The sequence below is a fragment of the Rhinichthys klamathensis genome, unplaced genomic scaffold, assembly GCF_029890125.1.
Source record: "Rhinichthys klamathensis goyatoka isolate OS25496 unplaced genomic scaffold, OSU_Roscu_1.1 h1tg000201l_1, whole genome shotgun sequence".
NCBI classification, from domain to species: domain Eukaryota; kingdom Metazoa; phylum Chordata; class Actinopteri; order Cypriniformes; family Leuciscidae; genus Rhinichthys; species Rhinichthys klamathensis.
This window is the reverse complement of record NW_026606727.1, coordinates 1136043-1159277: the sequence shown is the minus strand read 5'-3', so window position 1 is coordinate 1159277 and position 23235 is coordinate 1136043. Positions and strand designations below refer to the sequence as shown.

Genomic DNA, 23235 nt, shown 5'->3' with positions numbered 1-23235 from the left:
GCATTTATTCAATCAAAAATACAGTAAAAACTGTAATATAGTGAAATATTACAATTTAAAACAAGTATTTTCCATTTTAATACATTTAATACATTTTAATTTTAATAGTTATTTATTTCTGTGATGGCAAAGCTAATTTTTCAGCATCATTACTCCAGTCTTCAGTGTCACATGATCCTTCAGAAATAATTTTAATATGCTGATTTGCTGCTCAATAATTCTGTAAACTGATATATATTAGGATTCTATGTTAATAGAAAGTTAAAAAGAAAATTATAACTGTCTTTACTGTCTCTTTTGATCTATTCAATGCATTATACATACACATATATACACACAGAGATGTATATATATATATATATATATACACACAGAGAGAGAGATAGTGTAGTATATGCAAATTAAATGTACAAAAAATTCTTTAAATATCTAAATCCTTATTTTACACAAGTTTTACTCAAAATTCACAAAAAACATTGAAAACTGTAGGCAATAAAATGGTCTGATTAGATATTATATTTCCATTTATTTAAAAAAGCCATCTAATACAAATACTGTTTACTCCCTGACACGTATCTGTGAAGCATTATTGCTCCATGTTTAGCACGAATCCTGGGAACAAGAAAGCGAGAAAATGTATACATGCCTAATGAAAGTCTAATGTGTCCATTTTTAATATAGGGTTAATGGTTTCAAGAGCATTTGACATGTTAAGGTGATTCTTACCAATAAAATGAGATTATAAGAGAACTTCTCGAATATGAGAAAACAGGAAACCTGCTTCACCACTGCCACCCACAGGCCAAAACATAAGCAGACAAAATCCAAAAACATTTGAGGAAGAGACATAAACTTAAGGACACATGAAACGACTTAAAAACGGTCAGGTTGTTACCTCAATTTAAGCAGAACACATGTAATGTGAAAAAGGATGCTGGGTAAGTTTTCATTTTGGGTGCTACTGACAGTCAGCTTATCCACCTTATTTTGCAATGCGGATGTAGGCTATTTTCTGTGAATGAGCGAGACTTCCGATTCATTGGCTGCTATTACTGTAAATAACTCTAAGAATAACAAGTGCAGAACACAATAAATGTGTTTGTTTATAATTAAGAAAATACAATAAAATAAATGTGATAGAAAAACAGTTTGCAATATTAATTGTTCAGTTTTGTCCCGCTAAAAATAATTGGAAGCGGATGAGACCAGAAGCCTCGCACATTCATGTTACAAATGGCTGCATCTGCCTTTAAGTTAAAAATAAGCTGGATAGAACATGATGAGACTGCTAAAGTCTGAATGTTGTGGACTAGACCAACAGGGGAGCAGGTTTGACTTCTATTCAAGCAGTTTTTCGAGTGACGGGGCGATCTGATTGCCCTGTGAGAAGTGACATCCTTATCTCTCCAATTAAAGGGAGACAGCTCCCATTACCTGCACAGGGGACACGGGGCACAGATTAACACGCCACCTCGGCCTCCACTGCAGCGCGCCACCAGGGGGAACTCAACCTTGAAGCCATCTAATCAGCCCTGGATAAGCCAGCCTCACTTACTAATGTAAATGAAAGAGGAAGCCGCACCGGCGGGAATAAACAAGCAGCTTTGATACATTCTGATATTGATGCATTGTTGGCTGTTAATGTGGCAGGAATCCCAGTGGGCACCACTGCCAGGCTGAACTGTGGAGGTGAAGGACACTACTCTACTACTACTACTACTCCTCCTCCTCCAAACTGGGCACCGTTCCAGAGACAGTTCATCGTCATAGCAGATACATTATTTATCACTGAACCCCCTGAGGATTCACACTACCCTGCGAGGAGAATCTCAGAACATCTTGGGTGAAGTAGCAAAGAGTGGTCTTTCCCATTACCAATTTATAGAGCTTCCTTTAAAGGCCGGTGGTTGGTATGGAAACCAGGCCTTCCTGGTCCCAATGGGTCACTGCATACATTACAAGAGGAAAATTGCAAATATTATACACTGACAATCGTATCAATGCTGGGAGAAAGCTGAAGAAAAGTCAGTGAGCAAATTTGTATTGAACCTTTTGAGAGATACAGTATCAGAATCATCTTAGTGGACGCATTTCTCAAAAAACCCATGGTTCCCTGGTAAATGTGAGCAGCAGAGATTCTCAAACAAGAATAACCAGCACTTTTATGAAACACAAAGATGGAGCATGTCCATGCACTTTGAAAAGCTCATACAGAACATGCCGACCTTCTTCCAAAAGCCATTTGTGAAGCTGAGGAAAGCAGTAAAGACTTCACATTGGGGACTTGTTAGGCAGGAAGTGCACTATTTTTGAGACGCTACCCAGGACACAAGAAACATGACAATGTACCAATGTGGACTCGGTCATATCAATTCATATTATTAGTGTCATCCCGTACACGACTACTCCCACCGAATTTAACTAATTCAATTAATTTAAGATCCTTTTACATTTATCACACATTTTTACTTTTTCTTAGGTGCCACAAATCAAGAAAGAAAGAGACAATATTATAATAAATATGTATTAACTACTGTTCAAAAGTTTGGGGTTGGTACGATTTTTAAATGTTTTTTAGTCTCTTACGCTCACCAAGCCTGCAAGTAAAAAACACAGTAAAACAGAAATATTGTGAAATATTAGTACAATTTAAAATAACTATTTCTATTTAAATTTTCTACTTCAACATTTCAACAATTCAACATTTCAACAATTTAAACATTTCTTTATATTAATGTTGAAAACAGTTGTGCTGCTTAATTATATATACAGTGTATATATACAGTATATATATATATACTGTATATATAATTAAGCAGCACAACTGTTTTGCTTTATTATCTGCTTTTGAATCTTGTGTGTGTGTGTGTGTGTGTCTTCTGCTTTTGAATCGTGTGTGTGTGTGTGTGTGTGTGTGTGTGTGTGTGTACACACGCAAGTTTCAAAAGCAGAAGTCACACACACACACACACACACACTATATATATATGTGCGCAAGATTCAAAAGCAGAAATCTCCATTTGCTCTTGTAGCTGTCTAGGAGAAACAACTGGGGTATAAGCGATATCTTCATCAAGGCATTTCTTTCCTATGGGAAACTTAAGAAAAAGATCACGAGTGATGCATTTGAAAAGAAAGAGAGAGAAAATGAATCTTTAATCTTGCAAGAGAATGTAAATCCCCTATACATCTCTCCCTAACGGAAACATCCAGTTAGCTGTTTAAAATTCCTCTCAGCACTAAATGAGGTATTTAAAACTTTGAGATTGGCAGGAGACGGGGATTATTCCCTTGTGATTGGCTCCTCTTTGGGGCTATTGCACTAAAACTCCTTGATCATTTCACAGGAAATGACTTTAGGAGAATAGAAACACCATTCAGGCGGACTACTGAACCTGTGATACAAACCAGCACTAACACTCTAGTAATTTAATTGTATAATCAATCACTTTTAAAGCTCACCCAACTGGCTTGCTCAGTAAGTAGTAACTTGCTATAATGAGAAGACAAATAAACTTCTAAACAGCAGCACAAATGATCTATGGCAGTACTTTGCATACAGGTAGAATGTGCCTTCCCCAAGGTGGTGCGTAATATGCTGGAAATATACATTACTGTTCAAACATTTAGGGTAAAAAAAATTTTTCAAGATGTTTTATTTAGCAAGGATGCATTTCTAATGTTTTTATTTAAAAAGCTCTTATTTTGAACTTCCTATTCATCAAAGAATCCTGAACAAAAAATCAGTTTTCACAAAAATATTAAACAGCACAACTGATTTCAACATTGATGATAATAATAAGAAATGTTTCTTGATCACCAAATCAGCTAATTATAATTAAGGGACTGAATGATAATGTGACTGACTGGAATAATGCCTGCATTTTAAAATATATTAAAATAGAAAACAGTTATTTTCAGTTGTAATAATATTTCACAATATTATTGTACTTTTTAATCAAATAAACACACATGTGAGTGTGTGTTTGTCTGTGTATATAATATTAATATGTATATAATATTTTATAAATATTATATTTGTATTATTTCTATTTGTTAAACTTTCATAAAACTTAAAAAAACATGACACAGACTACAACTGAACCTGCTTCTCAAGTTCTCCCACATGAGCTCATGTGCAATAACTGCTAGATCACAGCTTACTTCCCTTACACACCTTAATGCCAACATAGTCGACTGGAATGATTGGGTTTTCTAGAGAGGGCAGATGAGACTCGTCCACTGGCTCCCCCACCATGACCCTGGTGGCCACATCAATGAAGTCCACACCAATAGTTTTAGAGACGAAAGGGAAGGATCGAGAGGCACGCAGGTTACACTCTATCACCTGAGACAGAAACACATGGTCCTGAGTAACCAGCAGCCATATTTAACAAATTACAAATATAAAACTAAATGCAAACTCAAAAGCTTGGCATGATTAATTTCCTCCTGACCTAATGATTCAATAAAAAAAATCATAATTTACAGAGTAAATAAAGAAGAAAAAATGACAAATAGTTCATTCTGGATCAAAAATGTTTTAAATGTTGTTGGTCCACTGGCCCTGAAAAATTGATGTTCAAATTCATATATTTCGAAGTCATCGTCACATTTTTCATGAAGAACTGTGAACCAATAACTTACCATGACATCATTGCCTTTCACCAAAAATTGAGTGTTAAATGGCCCTGAAATCTCAAACGTCTTTGCAATTTTCTGTGTAGCAGTCTTCACCTAAAATAAGAAATATATTTATATATTATAAATAAATAAAAACAAGTAATACCTCACTTAAAGTCTTTGCATATGCACAGGCGGAAAACATCAGTCACAGTCTGAGTTATGCATGCCCTGTCAAAAATTCACCAATTAAATGTACAACTTGAAACCTTTTAGGAAGCACAGAAAGTTTAATATCAACTCTGATAAAGCGAGGCAGCTGAAAAGAGAAGACTTTGACTCCTGGCCCTCTGAGAGACAGTTTGTAACTTTGATGGGAATACACATGCTTTGTCAGATGTGTTTTAAGTTGTGGATTTCACAAACACACAAACTATTTTTGACAGTCAGCTTTGATTCAGCTTGAAGGAGAATGAAAAGTCACATCTGTGTCTCATGAAAAACGCAATCAAGACCACACCATTCTGGAGGGAAAGAAACTTTAGATTAAGAATGACACCAGCATAAGTTTAGATGGCAAGACGGCAAGTTATATGTAGACAGGTTTGATTTTTCCTGTTCGGACTGCAGTGGTTTTTGCCACCACACATTGATTGTCATGGTAACAATGCAAACTTTAGCAGTGGAGGTTTCAGCATTATGTTTTTCATGAGGACAGTATCCAAATCGCCACAGAGAAAAATGGGAAAGTGCAGATTCAATGTTTTAAAGTACACTATGACTACACTATGAAGATGGTTTGGATCAGGCTTGTGAAAAATGTTTTGAAATGTGTTAGAAAGGCAAAAAAAAATCTGTCTGTCTGAACAAGGTGCAAACCAGCTTAACCAGAAAGGACATAGAAAGCTTTGTTATTCAACTTTGTTATTCAACAAGTAAATGAGGCTGGGACCTTCTCCAGAGCTCCCTGGCTGATGGTCTGGGTGGGCAGTATGAGTGTGGCGTCTCCTGAGTGCACTCCTGCGTCCTCCACATGCTCTGTGATAGCATGAGCCAGCACCTGTAACGACAACCACACTTAAAACAGCTGATAAACTATCATTTATTTCAACTTTGAAAATCATGGATCATTTTGTGGCTCATACTTTCTTTATTTTTTTCCAATCATCAACTGATTGCAAACTTGTAAAAACAAGATGAGACATGAAAACGGCCTGTACATTGAACACCCAGGCACGGTTTCACAGACAGGGCTTAGATTAAGCCAGGATTAGGCCTTAGTTCAATTAGGGCATTTAAGCAGCTTTTATAAATGTGCCTTAGAAAATAACATTACTGGTGATCATCTTGAGACAAAATAATGGCAGTGCAAGTTGCTTTCCTAGTCTATTCCGCATTCAAGCGCACGCATGAAGTTTGCCACAAAGAACCGGCAAAAGTAATGATTATGAATGTGTCAAATATAGCAAGGAGACATTTTAATTGTTTATTAATAAACTAGTGTTTTCTGTGTCAGTGTCGGACTCGGCTGCAAAGATGAAGTTGACGATGCTGAATCGCCATCTTCACAGTATTGTGAATGCACTTATAGAGAGAAATGCACATTTCATTCAGATTACAGAAGCAGAGAGTAGCAGTTTAGTTTTAATTTTTTTTTGTTTTAAAGTAGACATTTCAAGCTTTCCATAGATATATTTCTCATGTATGTGAGGCAAGTAGCCTATACGCTGAGTTTCGGTTCATTTATGAGACGAGCTTCAGTTCACGAGCAATGCAAGTGATCGCGCCCACGGCTCCACGTCCTGATTATAGTGGCTGCTATATTTGCTTCTTATTTATTAAATCCAGCCAATTGGTTGATGAAACATTGATTGAAAATCATGTCTGACCCACTCCATATGTCATTGTCTCCCGATATTGCGCATCTAATGATCCTATCTTACCTATCTTATCCCTATCTTGCGGTTCACTTTTCATATAATCAACATAGATGAAATAAAAAAATAACGTTATATTATTTAAACATAAATATGAAACTAAATGCGTTTTCTTTAATGGATACAACACGTATAATATTATTATTAAAATATACTAAAGTACTTTGTAACGTAGTAACTTGAGTACTTTTTCAGCAAACTACTTATTTACTCCTACTCAAGTCATATTATTTTCACATACTTCTACTTGCACTCAAGAAAATAATTTCTTAAGTAGCAATACTTTTACTTTAATACATTTTTTCAGTACTCTTTCCACCACTGCCTTTAGAACTCCAAACAAGTGGGTATTATTTTTAGTGCCTTTTTACAATTCCTACCAAATCAAGTTATGATACATGTAGTTTGAACTGTATTATAATGGCCATTAATGTCTTTAAAATTATATGCTTTATGTACTGGTATAATCAAAGATATAGGTTATGAAATCAAAAAAATGTTATGTACTAGCATAGCATAGAGATACCTGATTAACCTACTATCTTTGCACTTACCCTACATATATTCACATGCTTTTATTTTGTACAGAAAATGTATCCTGCTACAAACTACAACATCTCAGAATAGCCATACAACAAAATATTGTCATAACTTTTGATCAGGCATTAAAAACAGCTACTACCTGGGTCCTAAACGAGACCCAATTTGTCACAACAGTGGGACTAAAATTGATCAAGTAAAGTCAAGTCACCTTTATTTATAAAGCGCTTTTTACAATCCAGATTGTATCAAAGCAGCTTCACAGTGATAACATGAAAATAATACAACAAGTTTGTTTCTAGAAGAAAATTGCGTCATCGTCCACCTGAAGTACCGTAAGGCAGATCAATAATATTGTTGAATATTAAATGTCCCCAACTAAGCAAGCCAAAAGCCAAGGCAACAGTGGCAAGGAACCAAAACTCCATCAGGTGACGGAATGGAGAAAAAACCTTGGGAGAAACCAGGCTCAGTCGGGGGCCAGTTCTCCTCTGGCCAACAAACGAACAGTGTATGATTATGATTCAGGCAGCATTATAGGTCAGAAGTCAGATTAGATCAGAACATTCACAATATTTATCATTTATCAATATGATCATTGACCACAAATATCAATAGGTAAGACGTTTTACAAATCACATAATAAGTTTCATGTAATATTTTATTATTATTTTTTGTGTGTTTGTGTGATTTAGATTTGATAACTGAGCACACAGAGGCCTGGGATAGCTTCAGTTTGAGTGTGAGCAGCAGATTCTTTGTTCAGCCAATCAGAAGACTTAAACGCAATTACTGTGTCACAACACATTTTGACGTCAATGTAAACCAAAACAGGCAACAATTAAGATTATACTCACTTTAAATGCAAAATACACATCATGTGATAATCCTAATTTTAGGATTCACCACAAAAATTGAGGTAATAAATAAAGCCTTGATAAAGTAAGAAGATACAAGAATTTTACAAGTTACAAGCTCCATAGAGAAGCTGCCATTTATGTTTTACATTTTTTTAGTTGTCTTGTTTTTGTTATGTGTGGGTGTGTGGGATAACAATGTTCTAAAAAACATTGTAAAAAGTTTTCCACAACCTCTGAACAATCAAACCACTGCAACGTAGATCTTTTGATTCGGCGAGACATTTCCAATCAAAACCAAGTGTTCCACATTCTGCTTTCAATTTTAGACAGATTTCTATTTAATGCCTGCTCATTTTATTTTACTCATTTTACCCATTTTCTGTTGGAGAACTAAAACATCAGGATGATTCTAGAATCGCTCACCTTGCCCATTCTGGCTACTGCATCCACCTCCACTTCTCTGGCACCACAAACGAATTTGGTGATGACCACAGGATGATCCTTTTTCAGAGAAAATGCAGTAAATGACAACATTGCTAAAAACAGTTTTTAAGAATATAATGCAAAGGACATCAACAAACCCCTGTATTGAAAAGCTCATTCAAAAAGTATTTCAAGGCTATAGCTGTACATTGACAAGGACAGTGTTTGTGCTTCCCAGAATTGCTAACCGTCTCTTACAGACACATCAACCTGAGTCTCATGTAGCACAGGGTCATTTTGATAGTTGCGTGAATATAAGCATCATGCAGTGCAGAACTTAACCCTTCAACCAAGCACATGTCTGAAAGACCTGTCTATATTTAAATATTGTTATATCCATTAGTTATATGAGTGGCTTTCCAAGACAACCTGACCGACACTTTGAGAATAATAATTTGTGTGGGGAAGTGAAACAAGCTTTTCATTGAATGTGGCTGATGTACAGACGTCTATTGATCATTTCAGCCTTTCATCTTGAAGTTGATCTGTGTGGTGTTACGTTCATTTAAAGTAAGTAATAGGGTGAACCTTTGCCGCGTATGTAGCAAAACCTGCCAAATTGTGCAGACATCATTTTTGGCCAGGTGGTCAAACAAAGAAATTATTGAACAAACAACATTTCTTTTTGCATAGTAAAATAAAACCTGTAGCTGGAGTTTGCCTTTTTTCCAAATAATTGTGTCAGATAAATACCTTAACCAAGTTTACACACACACACACACACACACACACACACACACACACACACACACACACACACACACGAGAGCGAGAATATATAGCACATACAGTATACTAAGCAAATATATACAGGTCCTTCTCAAAAAATTAGCATATTGTGATAAAGTTCATTATTTTCCATAATGTAATGATAAAAATTAAACTTTCATATATTTTAGATTCATTGCACACCAACTGAAATATTTCAGGTCTTTTATTGTTTTAATACTGATGATTTTGGCATACAGCTCATGAAAACCCAAAATTCCTAGCTCAAAAAATTAGCATATTTCATCCGACCAATAAAAGAAGTGTTTTTAATACAAAAAAAAAAAGTCAACCTTCAAATAATTATGTTCAGTTATGCACTCAATAATCAATACTTGGTCGGGAATCCTTTTGCAGAAATGACTGCTTCAATCCGGCGTGGCATGGAGGCAATCAGCCTGTGGCACTGCTGAGGTGTTATGGAGGCCCAGGATGCTTCGATAGCGGCCTTAAGCTCATCCAGAGTGTTGGGTCTTGCGTCTCTCAACTTTCTCTTCACAATATCCCACAGATTCTCTATGGGGTTCAGGTCAGGAGAGTTGGCAGGCCAATTGAGCACAGTAATACCATGGTCAGTAAACCATTTACCAGTAGTTTTGGCACTGTGAGCAGGTGCCAGGTCGTGCTGAAAAATGAAATCTTCATCTCCATAAAGCTTTTCAGCAGATGGAAGCATGGAGTGCTCCAAAATCTCCTGATAGCTAGCTGCATTGACCCTGCCCTTGATAAAACACAGTGCACCAACACCAGCAGCTGACATGGCACCCCAGACCATCACTGACTGACATAATGACACTGGACTTCTCCCCAGTCTTCCTCCAGACTCTGGCACCTTGATTTCCGAATGACATGCAAAACTGAGCAACAGTCCAGTGCTGCTTCTCTGTAGCCCAGGTCAGGCGCTTCTGCCGCTGTTTCTGGTTCAAAAGTGGCTTGACCTGGGGAATGCGGCACCTGTAGCCCATTTCCTGCACACGCCTGTGCACGGTGGCTCTGGATGTTTCTACTCCAGACTCAGTCCACTGCTTCTGCAGGTCCCCCAAGGTCTGGAATCGGTCCTTCTCCACAATCTTCCTCAGGGTCCGGTCACCCGGTTACCCATGATTGCGGTTTTGAGTAATAAAACAGGCTAGGAGTTTTTAAAAGCCTCAGGAATCTTTTGCAGGTGTTTAGAGTTAATTAGTTGATTCAGATGATTAGGTTAATCGTTTAGAGACCCTTTTCATGATATGCTAATTTTTTGAGACAGGAATTTTGGGTTTTCATGAGCTGTATGCCAAAATCATCAGTATTAAAACAATAAAAGACCTGAAATATTTCAGTTGGTGTGCAATGAATCTAAAATATATGAAAGTTTAATTTGTATCATTACATTATGGAAAATAATGAACTTTATCACAATATGCTAATTTTTTGAGAAGGACCTGTATTTACCTGATGTAAGGCACACTAAGGCTAATTGAGTGCTTAAGAAAATTATCTCAATCCAGCCACATTATTTTACCAGAGTGATAAAACGGTTCACAACTCTATAAATCTATATTTCATAGATCTGCTCCGTTATAGGGCCGTGAAGTTAAAGACCTCATGAAATCCTTTTTGGAATTCTGTGGCTTTTAGTCACGTCTGTTAGCTTAGATGACGTCTACATGCCAGTGACAAAGAAAGCAAGGTAAGAAAAGTTAACTAAACCTGTGTTCACACTAGCAGATCCAAAGCGACACAACCCAATTCCTTTCAATGGAGAGTTGGTGATTTCCAGCGACACGAGCGACAGGGACTGTTTTCGACCGGATGGGGCATGTCCAGCGATGTGACAGCTCAACTTTATGCAAATGAGGAGCGACTTTCGGGAGCGACAACCAATAGGAGTGAAGTTAGTGGAGCGCACTAGCTCATTTTAGCAGTTCCGAGCCTGAATGGTTTTGTGAGCAGATTCCATTTATATTTAGATTTTTCCTTCCAAATGTTTGCTTGTGTAGCGTCAAGAAAACTGATTTGTCTACAACATAGAATACCTAACATCCGTGAATGTCATTCATAAAATGCCACAGCCACTGGCGACACAGCGTAATGGTAATGTGAATGCAGTTTAATTTCTCTTTCAGCTAATATACACATTTGTACAAATTGACAGCCTTTCTCTTTTGGCAAAATGGATTACAACATTGCTAGAATTAGAAGAGGCAATGCTAAAATTAATTCATCCATTGATGTGGCATTTACATTTAAGATATGAGGTGATGTGCTATGCTTCACAATTCAGACAAAGTTAATTGTTGTTGGTCTTTGGCAGAGGTCCATCTAGATCATTGATTTTATGTAAATATTGCAAAGAATTGCAGTACTTAAATAGTTCTTAAATAGTACATCCTGTAGTTACAAGTCTCGATAATTTACTAGCTCATGACAATATAAAAACTGATCATTTTCATATTTTGTTAGTGAAGGTAATACAAAAAATGTGAAAAAAATATCCTAAATATAATAAACTAAATATCCTTGCTTATGCACTCAGGAATGAATGGCACAATGATGGTGATAGCGAATGTAAAGTGGTTTTGCAGGAAAACTATTGCACTCTAAAGTGAAAAACTATAAGGGGCAGCAGGAACAGGAGATGAAAATTAGTACTGGTACAGGAAAACTGGAGCTGATGGAAATGTGCTTGGTCTGCCTTTAAAAGAATAAAAAAACCTCTTTAGGGCACCTTTATCTAAAGTGTGTTTTACATAGGATGAAATATAATTTCAAGAGCATCATTCATTTGTGATAATGGGTTAAAAAAGGGTGTATATTACATAATTCAAGACTGAGCCATGCATGATTCATGTGGCAAAATCAACATGCTTCACAAGTTATTTGTGCTGTGACAGGGCCAAATGGTTAAATGTGCAGACCTCACCTGTGACACCTGTGTGGCTTCCTCCAGGAAACGTTTCATCTCATCTTCACCGTGCACAACATTCATGGCTGAGCCACTGAAAAGAGAGAAAGATTTTTATCATTTATCACTGTGACACTTAAATGAGTCCATCAGGAAATAATATGAGACGAAAACATAATTATATGGTATAGTCAACCCTAACAGGAAGATACTATGTAGAGTTGTGTAAAAGAAGAAAGGAAGAGAGAAAAAGCCAACTAGAGAAATATATTTGGGTCAGTTGCTCCTCGAAGCGATCAGCACTGAATGCATTTCAAATTGAAAGAAATAAAAGACAGTTTTCTGTGATTTTAATGGTATCAGCCCTGCAGCTAACATTTGTGGTGTCGCCAGACATCTAACAGTGACAGCAATCCATACCTGAACAGATGATCACCCAAATCTATTGTCTGTCTGTCTAACTATCTATATATTCAGGATGGATGCATAAAATTTATCAAAAGTGAGTGAAAACTTTTGCATTGTTAAAAAAAAAACTATTTCAAATAAATGCTGTTCTTTTGAATTTTCTATTCAAAGTATTATGAAAAAAGTATTAGTTTCCACAAAAATATTTAGCAGCACAACTGTTTTCAATATTGATGATAATAAATGTTTGAGCAGCAAATCAGCATATTAGAATGATTTCTGAAGAACCATGTGACACTGAAGACTGAAGTAATGGCTGCTGAAAATTCAGCTTTGCTTATTTTAAAATATATTAAAATAAAAAACAGTTATAACAATTTATTAATAATGTTGTAATAATATTTAATATTATTGTATTTTTGATCAAATAAATGCAGCCTGGATGAGCATAAGAGACTTTATTCAATCAAACATTTAAAAAAAATCTTACTGAACCCAAACTTTTGTTTCACAACAGTAAGGCTAAGTCATAAGCATAAGGCTTGTAAAGTCCGTATAAAATGTAAAACAATTAACACTGTATATCTTTCTGAATATATAATTATGTCCCAACAGACAGAATTTATTAATTTAGATTAAGATGGCACATTGTAATTTTTTAACACTTAGCACTTCTCATTACATACCTTATAGAAGGTTTGAAATCAGAACATACTAATCAACATCAATAGTTTGATAAGGCGGTAGGTGCCTTTTGCAGTCTAAGGTGATATCAAACGATTTCATAGATTTAGCCATTTATGGCAAGTCAATTATCCCAAATAACTCGCTATTGGCAAGAATGGCAAAAAGTTAAATGTGAACTCTGGTTGCATCCCACAAAAATATTACAACAGGTGACCACTGCTTACTGTCACATTTTTTAATTGAAAGTCAGCAAAATGTTTCACTAACATCTCAAAATACAGAGAGACAAGAGGGAAACATACTGAGACACCCCTAAGCGTCTCTCTTAAGTATGAAGCGCTCCACGGTCCAGATGAACTGGCAGTGTTTCTGTCAGGTTCTGTGTCGGAGCTGCAGTCCCAGAGAGTCTGAGCCTGAGGCATGGGTTTAGGCAATATAATGATGCCAAACCACAGTTGACACCTCAGAAACACAGAGCAGGACTCAAAAAACAGATCTCAACTGAGCAGCTAAGCAGTGACGGATTCACATGGAGCAATAAATATTCAAACGAATTTAAAGAAGTAAAAAGTCTTGTTTTTGGCAGTTGGATTTTCTTGAAAACTAAAAGCAAATCACTGTTACTGCTAGAGACTCTACTGTATGTGGCTGTTGGTTTATACCATACAACAGTACAACGATTTTACAGAGATGAATGGATGTGCTAAAGCACTTTACTTTCATTCAGCTTCAGTTTCATGTTGTGAATCTGGTTACAAGAAAACCAGATTGAAATTTGTGCTCTACACTTTCCACTGATAACTATTAGCTTCACACTTGGCACAATGCGAGTCTCTGTGACTGATGTGGTTCCCTGAAAAAACTCTAAACTGGTCTCAAAACAGTCAATGACATTTGAGGCAACATCTAATGAGAACAAATCGAAACTCCACTGATGAAAGTGCTTTTATGATTGAGACATGTTCTGGGTAATGGTAAAAAGGCAACATTACCTGCTATTTCTCTGTGCCTTCTTGCTGCACAGTGGACTCGATTTGAAAGGAAAGTAATTTTTCCATTGAAGCACTCAAAATAGATGCCTGCTGTCTGATTATTGCAAATTCGCTGTTCGAGACCTGTTAATCTGGATTCTTAGAATGCGGGTGAATGCATTTTATCCAGTATTTTTCAGGCCGTCAATGAGAAGAGACTGGAGTGAAATTTCTCTGCTCTTGACAAATCAACAGGTCACATGTATGCTGTGATTTTCTTTTCTTTTTTGGTGAAGCAAGAATTTCAAAATATTCCCTCAGATCTTTTCCATACAGTGACAATTTATAGTGGCTTAAAGGTACCATCTGAGAGCTTTATGAGAGGGACATTATGTATTAATATTATTAGTAGTATTGAATTCATCGTTCCTCTTGTACTCACCTCAGAACATAGGATGGTCGCAGGAGGCAAGGGTAGCCCACATTACTGGCAAAAGAAACAGCCTCTTCCTGAAAAATAAAGAAAGTTAGATATCCCTTTGCAATCAGCTGCACAGAATCAAATAGTCTGTTTCAGATGAGGTCAGGCTTCTTCTGCCCTTTTCTCCATTTGAGTCCCAGGCTGTGGGCAAAGGGCCAGACAATTACCGCTGACCACATCTATTCACCCTACTTTTAATGCTTTGTGAACTGGCTACTTCACATTGAGAAAACTTTAAGATAAAACAACCCTCTACCTGAATAAACCATTATTAGCAAGTTATCTTTTGCAGATCGCATTGGATGAGATTCTGCCTAACTAGAGCAAAAAATGAACACCGTTAAACTTTATATCACCTCAAATCTGGTCCTGGAGGGCCAAGCTAGTCAAGGTCTTTAGAGTTACTAGAAAATTGCAGGTAGTTCATCATGGTTTGAGCTAAACTCTGCAGGACAGTGGCCCTCCAGGGCTGGATTTGCGGAACCCTGCTTTATATTGTACAAATGGATACTTGGATGTTAATCTTCAATAAACCAGAGGAGAGCACATCTAAGTTTCCAACTGAGATCTACAGTAGAAGGGTAGATCAAGTAAAAAAAATTACTTTAATTTCCATCTGTACATCACACAAAGCTATAGAGTGCTGCAGAGATGACATATTTTTGTTTGCATCACCCTGGTTCCTTTGATAAAAAGTCAAAACCCAAGATTTTCCCATTGGGTTTTGAATTATTGCAGAAAATAAGCTCTGTGACCAACAAAATTTGAATTATTACATGTTTAGTTCATTTAGATAATCTCCATAAATGAACAAAACTTTTATCATTTTGAAGCCTTAATGCAATCAACAGAAATTAAAAGCTAAATGTAGGCTATAAACCAACTACACTGCGAAAGAAGATTTTAATTTCACCACCAAGCTTCAGACAACTCTTTTAATCATAATTCAAAATCCACAAGTTAGAAAAGTTTGAGTTTAAATAGTTTGCAAGAATGTGAATATAAACAGAAGGAGGCTATAAAAGCAGAGTAGCGAGTAGCCACTTGTTAGCGAACAGCCTTTTTCAAGACACATTAACGCTTAAAAATATCACGAGTGAAGTATTACTGATATATTTTAGGTTGTAGAATAAAACATGAATATATCTTGAGCTTGTGTTAACCACAGACCTTATTTAAAGTATTTAACCAATAAAAAAACATTTGAACTAGAACCGTAAAGGTTTGGAACGACACAACAATGCTGACCGAAATTCCTTTTTGGTGAACTAGATCTTTAACTAAGCAGGAAATGCTGTGTGACATAAGGAAGCAGGAAAGATACAGTTATCCTCTATCTTCACCTTTCCTAAGCACTGCTCTTCTAGCCAGAAACAACACACTGAGTGAACCACAGAATCCCAAAAGATTCTGCTGATCTCTACTGCCTTTCTAGCTTGTTTCAACATCGGGGAGACCATTAAAATGCTAGATGTACCCTCAGCAGTGAGACGGAAACCAACGGAGGGTGAGTGGGCAGCACCGTGGGGCAGAATGCCCTCTCTCTCCCCCTTCATCACAGACTTCAGCTCTTCGCTTCCATGGCCCGCGGCAAGAAGGCTGGGTGTAGCTAACGGACGAGCGAGCAGGCTTCCAGTCAACATGTTTCAGCACTTCTAATGTTTGCTGTTTGAAAGCACTCTGACACCTCTGGAGTATTTGGAGTGAATGCAGCATTTGTAAAAGTGAAAAGTCTAGAAAATGTAACTATATTGGGAAGACGTCTGTGCGGCCACTCGGGTGGGCAATTTCTTGAAAGCCTGGGATAAATGAAGTAATGAATGATTAACTAAACAAGAAAATGCATAAGTCAAGCGGGTGGTGTTCACTATAACTGCAAAATCACATCCATATTACTCAACTGACCTAAATCAACAGACTGGAACATGATGTGCATCATCAAGATTATGGCACAGCGGCACAAAATAATTATTCAGTTGTTCAATGAAATGCATTTGAAATTAAGAACAGATAACAACACCTCCTTCATATTTACTGAAATAAAACAACATTTGAAAGTGCATCTGAAGTAAAACTGGCCTTACCAGCGAGCTGAGAGCCCTCCACGGGGCCTGGGCTACACCAAGATCATCCAGTATGGAAGAGAATACAGATCTCTCTTCTGCACGATCGATTTGAGGGGGGCTGGTACCCAGAATCTTCACCCCGTTCAGATGCAAGGGCATGGCCAGGTTATTGGGGATCTGCCCACCCACAGATACTATACAGCCTGTGCAGCCCTGTGGAGAGATGGAAAGTCTCTGCAGTCTTAGTCTTGCATGAAACAATACTGACTATCAGGATCAATTCTGATCCACACTGCAGTTTATTATGGTCAAGATAAGAAGAAATGCCTGGTGGTCTGCATGTAAAGGGACCAAAAAGTACATAATAGAGAAGCATGGGGGGAGAAATAGAAAGAATAAGAAAGAACTCTCTTGCTCACCAAGGCTGCATTTATTTGATCAAAAAATACAGTAAACATAGCAATATTGTTAAAATTTTAAATAATCATTTTCTATATTAATATTTGTAATTTATTCCCGAGATGCAAAGCTGAATTTTCAGAATCCATTACTCCAGTCTTCAATGTCACAAGAAAATAAATCATTCTAATATGCCGCTTTGATGGTCATTTTAAGAAACAATTATTTTTATTATTGCAGTTGAAAACAGCTGTGCAGTGCAGCTTCGTTTCAGAATTATTTTATACAGTATATACAAACTTCAAAAGAACAGCATTTATTTTGCAGCAACGTAAAGGACTTTACTGTTTACAAAATATCTTACTAACCCCAAACTTTTGAATAGCAACACATATGCTAATCCACCAATAATAATGAAAAATAACTATTTAGACAACATTACAGCTCAAATAATGGGCCTCATTCACTAATAATTGCGTGGATTATTTATATTTATACTCACAGGAGAACTTCTGATGGAAAAAATCCACCTAATTAATAACATGCGCGTACACACAATGATTTGTTCTTAACCTCTTCGAACATTAATGAATTTGGAGTATTCTAAGTGAGGCGAGGTTAGTAACTTGCATAAAACACACCAAAACCATGTCCATATAAGGGCTTTCCGCACATCCTTTCCTTTCGCCGCTCTCAGCAAACCTGACCCTCTCTATAGACGTGCTCTCATAAGATCCTCAAGCAATGCCAAGTGTGCCATGCTCAAAACACAAAAAAACTCTTAATACAGACCTCTGATTAGCTAGCTGTACATATGCAAATCTGCATCTTGATGCAGAGGAAACTCGCAGTACTGATGAAATGTATTTAAGATGAAATATGTATACATAAAATTCCATTTGAATGCGTTCATAACGCCACCCAGGGTATGTAATTTTTGCGTATAAGTGGTCTCTTTTGTTCCTATTTTTTTTTTAAAGAATAAATTTTAGAACTTAAGTTATTGATGAATCATTATTTGTTCGTGAAAACGGTCTTATGCAGATTTCACAGACAAATTTGTGTGTATGCACGGATAGTGAATGAGACCCAATGTTTTTACTGCTTAATTAAAATGCTTTAACAAAAAAACAAGCCTCACATTTCTGCTTTCATTGTGTGTGCATTTTAAATGAACTTCCTTTTCTGTTTTACTGAGAAACATGTCTAAATTATTGACAAAATACACCATGACAAAATTAAATGTAAATGACCCAAAATATTCTTTCCAGTAAACATACATCTGTAAAATGACAATGGCATATTGTGTCCAAGATCAAAGACTACAAATTCTGATGCGTATGAACTCAATAAAGCTTGGTTCATTCCATAATATGACAGAAAGTTTGTTTTAAGCAAAAAATATTTTAATCAAAGCACTGATCTGACAAAAATGACTATAATCATTGCTCATTCTTAGCATGAATTCACAATGATTTTCTGTTCCACTCTTTATAGGCATTACTCAATCTGGACTCCTATCCACTGGTGTTTTCTCTCTCCCACTCTTGTTGTTTCAGAGATGAGCTGTGGTCCCAGAAGCTGACCCTGGGACATGACATGGCATTACTTTACGCTCTTGATAGCTATCATATACCATTTAATCTCATTCGTTGCATTCCTATGGCAACCACATGTATGCCCACTTCACAATACATATGCCAGGCAGCTCCGCATTTCCCTCCAGGTTTCTCAGAGCATGTTAACGTGATGGTAATAAACCGCTACACAGCACCTGGGAATTTATTGCAACCTCTGAGCAAAACAACAAACACTTGATCAACCCGAGCTTCTATCACTTTAACTAGCTTATAATGTGTCTGAATGGAAAAGTCAATGGCTGTTAGAGATTTTTTGCATCATCAGTGGAGACTTGAGTGGCTCTATCTCTATAAAAGGAAATAGAAATGAACACACCAAGAACTGCTTAGATGCTCAGAGGCATTTCGTGGTTAGTCTCTTGAGATAATGGCATCTAGGACCAGAGATGTATATAAAAAAAAAGCATTCATTTTCTCTATAGAGAACATTCCAACAATAAAATCTCATAACTTGTTAAGTGATGGTATATCATTCTGTAGCTACTAATCAGTGTGATTTCAACTTCTTAAAAAAAAAAAAAAAAAAAATTACCAAATTCCTGGTGAAGAATTTCTTGTTACTGTGGAGAGAGAAATTCCATTCCCATAAAACTTTGCAAATTACATAACCAAGTCAGTCTTCAGACAAATCTGTATATATAATAGAAACTTATAACAGTAGGGCTGCAAGTATATCGCAAATACATCGTAATATGAATAATAGCAACAGAAAAATTGATACTTTAAAACGTTTAGAAAAGATAAAAGTTTTAGGTCAATGCAGACAGCAGAGACTAGATGTATGCTCTCATAGCAAACTAGTGTGAGAAGATGAGTCAGCCCAAGGCTCCAAAATAAAAAGAAACAATAACAAGAATATATATATATAAGGGGTGTGACGAGATCTCGTGCTAAAACGTGAAAAGATTTCTCGTCGCGTGAAAAGCTCTCACGATATCGCCATTACGGAGCCTGAGGGTGAAATTAATTAATTAATTATAAGCATCTGCTTTGCTCATCCAGCCCGAGTTGCAGTCGCACACAGTGCAGCACAAATCACAGTTCACTTATCGCGTGACGATGGCGGAGGATTCGTTGCACAACAGACCCTTAAACGTCTGATAAATACGTTATCTTGTAAAATGTGCACTCAGCACTGCCGTTCCCTACACACGGAGTACATGTGATCGCGAATTTGAAAGTGGAAGTAAAGCACGAGCTCCCTGCTGCATGCAAATTAGGCTGCATACATACAATAGTCTGTCTCCCAATACCCATCTCTGGACGGTGTAGTTGTGGCTCTGGTCTTTGAATATTGAGAGATTACTTTGATTATGGTTGCACTTGCACTTATAGTTTGCACTTAATAAGACTAAGAAAAACTGTTATTTATACTGTTTTTATTTCTAAGTTCAATTTGTGGAAAGGAGTTCAATTAGGAGGTCACACACAGCCTCAATCAGAAGTTCTGGAAGCTCATAATTCATGTACAGTCATTTGAGTTTGTGGCAAAACTTTTACAGTGCTTGTATATTGTTGTTTTTCAATGCATTTGATAATTCATTCTCATAAAGTAGAATTGAAATGACATTCATTACAAGATTATTAGTTAAAAAAATTCTAAATGCACCTGTAGACTATTTTTCCAGTCATGAATTTTGTCATGGAGGATTTCTCTAAAATATTGTGCAAAAATCTCGTCTAGTCTCGTTCTCGTGAACCCAATCTCGTGTCTTGTCTCGTGAGATAAGTGTCTCGTCACACCCCTAATATATATATATATATATATATATATATATATATATATACACACACAATTACATTTATTTTACACACTTAAAGCATTATATTGCATCCCATTATTCAACAAGTTATCGCATATCACATTTTTCTTCAATATCATGCAGCCCTTAAAATCCTCGAAAGTCAATAGTTGCATTTGTATTAATGTTATTAACACTATTATCTATCATATTGTATTTCTAAATCATACTAGTATTTACTGCAGGAATTGTATGGTGATATGCTATTCTGAACATAACGTGTCTATTTATCAGTTTTTTAAAAACATTTTTTTGCTTAGAATCAAATTCTGTATGATTGTGATTCTTTTTGAAATGCCTATGGAGAAAATGAATGGAAAAACCAATTTCAAGAACCAATGCAGCTGAAACCATCATTGCATCATCTCTTTTTCGAAACGTGATGAGACTTTAAAATACCAGCCCAGGCATTAAAGAATTCATATGCACTGGAAACACATGATCTTGTTTGTATAGCACACTGTGCATAAGCAGTCTAGTGCTGGTGGCAATAGCTGTGGTGTTAGTCTTGCTGTGATATTCATATTAAGACCATTGGCCCAGTCGGCTCTTGTCTATGGTCACACATTGCTACATATCAAAGAAGAAAATGAGGAATTGCTCGCACAGACAGTCTGTTGCCGTTTTTTTATAGAAGACATTGCTACCTTTTTCCACAGCAAGCATAAAGGGAATAAAGTAACACATTTACTCTTATATACTTTCAGACACAAGATAACAGATGAGTTTGAAACATTGTATTAAGCAGGTTATTTCTTATAAGGCAGGGAACAAAATGGAAGAAAATCTATTTCCACAGTTTGAAGATGGTAGCATACAACCTGATAACATGATATCAAGCTTCTTTTTTTGGGATGTAAGGATGGTGAACAAAAACAGGTTCAGTATAATATGAATGAATTTGCTTCATAGTAAGCTTAAAAATGTCTGTAAAGCATTTTACAGTATTTTTCCCCACAATAATATTTTTATATGCAATTGCTACGTCCACCAAACCAGTGCTGTTATGGTTATGTAACCCAGACTCAAATTAGTCAAATTAGAAAAAATATATATATATTTTTTTTTTCGTTTTTGTTGCATATGCCCCTTCCAGTAAAACTGTTTATGTGGAAAAAAAGAAAGTGATAAAAGAAAATTGAGATAAATAAAATGCTTTATTAATTATATTAGTAATATGCAAATTACTGCGGTAAAATTTATCCAATTAGAGTTTGTTTCTCTAATTGGACCAGTTTTTGTTGTTTATGTAGAAGTTGGATTTTTCTACTGTGATTCACGTGCATGGTGAGGATTCATCAAGCCGTGCTGAGAGAGAAGAAAGATGGCGAGCCTCCCGGACTGAATTTGGATCTTTTACTTCTTACCTTCTCATCCACTTAGTGGTGTCGTTTCCTTCTGAAATCTGAATGGACTGAGGTATATTTTTCTGAACTGAAACGACACCACTAAGTGGATGAGAAGGTAAGAAGTAAAAGATCCAAATTCAGTCCGGGAGGCTCGCCATCTTTCTTCTCTCTCAGCACGGCTTGATGAATCCTCACCATGCACGTGAATCACAGTAGAAAAATCCAACTTCTACATAAACAACAAAAACTGGCCGATTCCTCTGAATTAACAGTGTTCTGTTAATATTTTCTCCAGATTACACCACGAACTATAGCGATGACTCAACTAACTTTGGCTCGACGTTCAGGATCAACAAGGCCATAACAGGTAAGCTCTTTCACAATACTTCTCAAATTGACACTTAATTCAACTTAAAATAACTTTTATATGCTATGTTTAGTAGTTGTATACTAAATATTTGCTCAAAATTAGATCGTTTCTCTCAAATTTCTGGAGCTTTGATCACATGCGTTTCTCCGTTTTAGCTCTCTCTATCCGTTTTCACCGCGTCTCCCAGTGGGCGGAGTCAGCATTGCTGCTGATCGCACTCGATTGGAAGGTCTACATCTGCAGTGCAGATTCCAACTCTAATTGGATAAATTTTACCGCAGTAATTTGCATATTACTAATATAATTAATAAAGCATTTTATTTATCTCAATTTTCTTTTATCACTTTCTTTTTTTCCACATAAACAGTTTTACTGGAAGGGGCATATGCAACAAAAACGAAAAAATATATATATATATTTTTTTTCTAATTTGAGTCTGGGTTACAGTTAACTAAAACTTGTACTATTAAAAATGTTTTTAGAATTGAAATAAAGCTGAAATAAAATGATGAAAAACTTATTTATTTCAGTTAATGGCTCTGTCCCAAATGACACACTTCATGGGTACTTTCGGTCTTGTGCCATTGTAAGTCCACAAGACCGAAAGTGGACATGAAGTGTGTCATTTGGGACAGGGCCATTAACTGAAATAAAGTGAAAGTACTGGAATTACTGAGAAAACAAAAATTAAAGCCATTTAGAAATATATATAAAAAAAATAATAAAAATGATAAAAGCACATAATAAAATTACTAAAACTTAAATTGATATTAAAATTAAAAAATAAATAAAATAAAAATAAAAGCCTATTCAAAATATGAATCAATACTATAATAGTATATAAATAATACTAAAGTAGCACTGCACCAAACTCGGCACAGTCCTTCAGTCTGTTCTGACTTATTTTTTTATCGTTTTCCCATTCCGTACAATTAAATATACATACCCAAACAAATCCAACCAA

The 23235-nt window shown here is 36.2% G+C and overlaps 1 protein-coding gene across 1 annotated transcript in view; it reads right to left on the bottom strand.

The window, feature by feature from the left end:
- cps1 (carbamoyl-phosphate synthase 1, mitochondrial) overlaps nt 1-23235 on the bottom strand; it is a 52331-nt gene that overhangs the window by 7675 nt on the left and 21421 nt on the right. Inside the window, exons 26-32 of the mRNA XM_056263227.1 lie at nt 16730-16924; nt 14607-14674; nt 12117-12192; nt 8384-8461; nt 5576-5683; nt 4648-4737; nt 4178-4348 (exon numbers count right to left, since the gene is read on the bottom strand). Coding sequence (XP_056119202.1) covers nt 4178-4348; nt 4648-4737; nt 5576-5683; nt 8384-8461; nt 12117-12192; nt 14607-14674; nt 16730-16924 — 786 coding nt within the window. The remainder of the gene's footprint in view (nt 1-4177; nt 4349-4647; nt 4738-5575; nt 5684-8383; nt 8462-12116; nt 12193-14606; nt 14675-16729; nt 16925-23235) is intronic.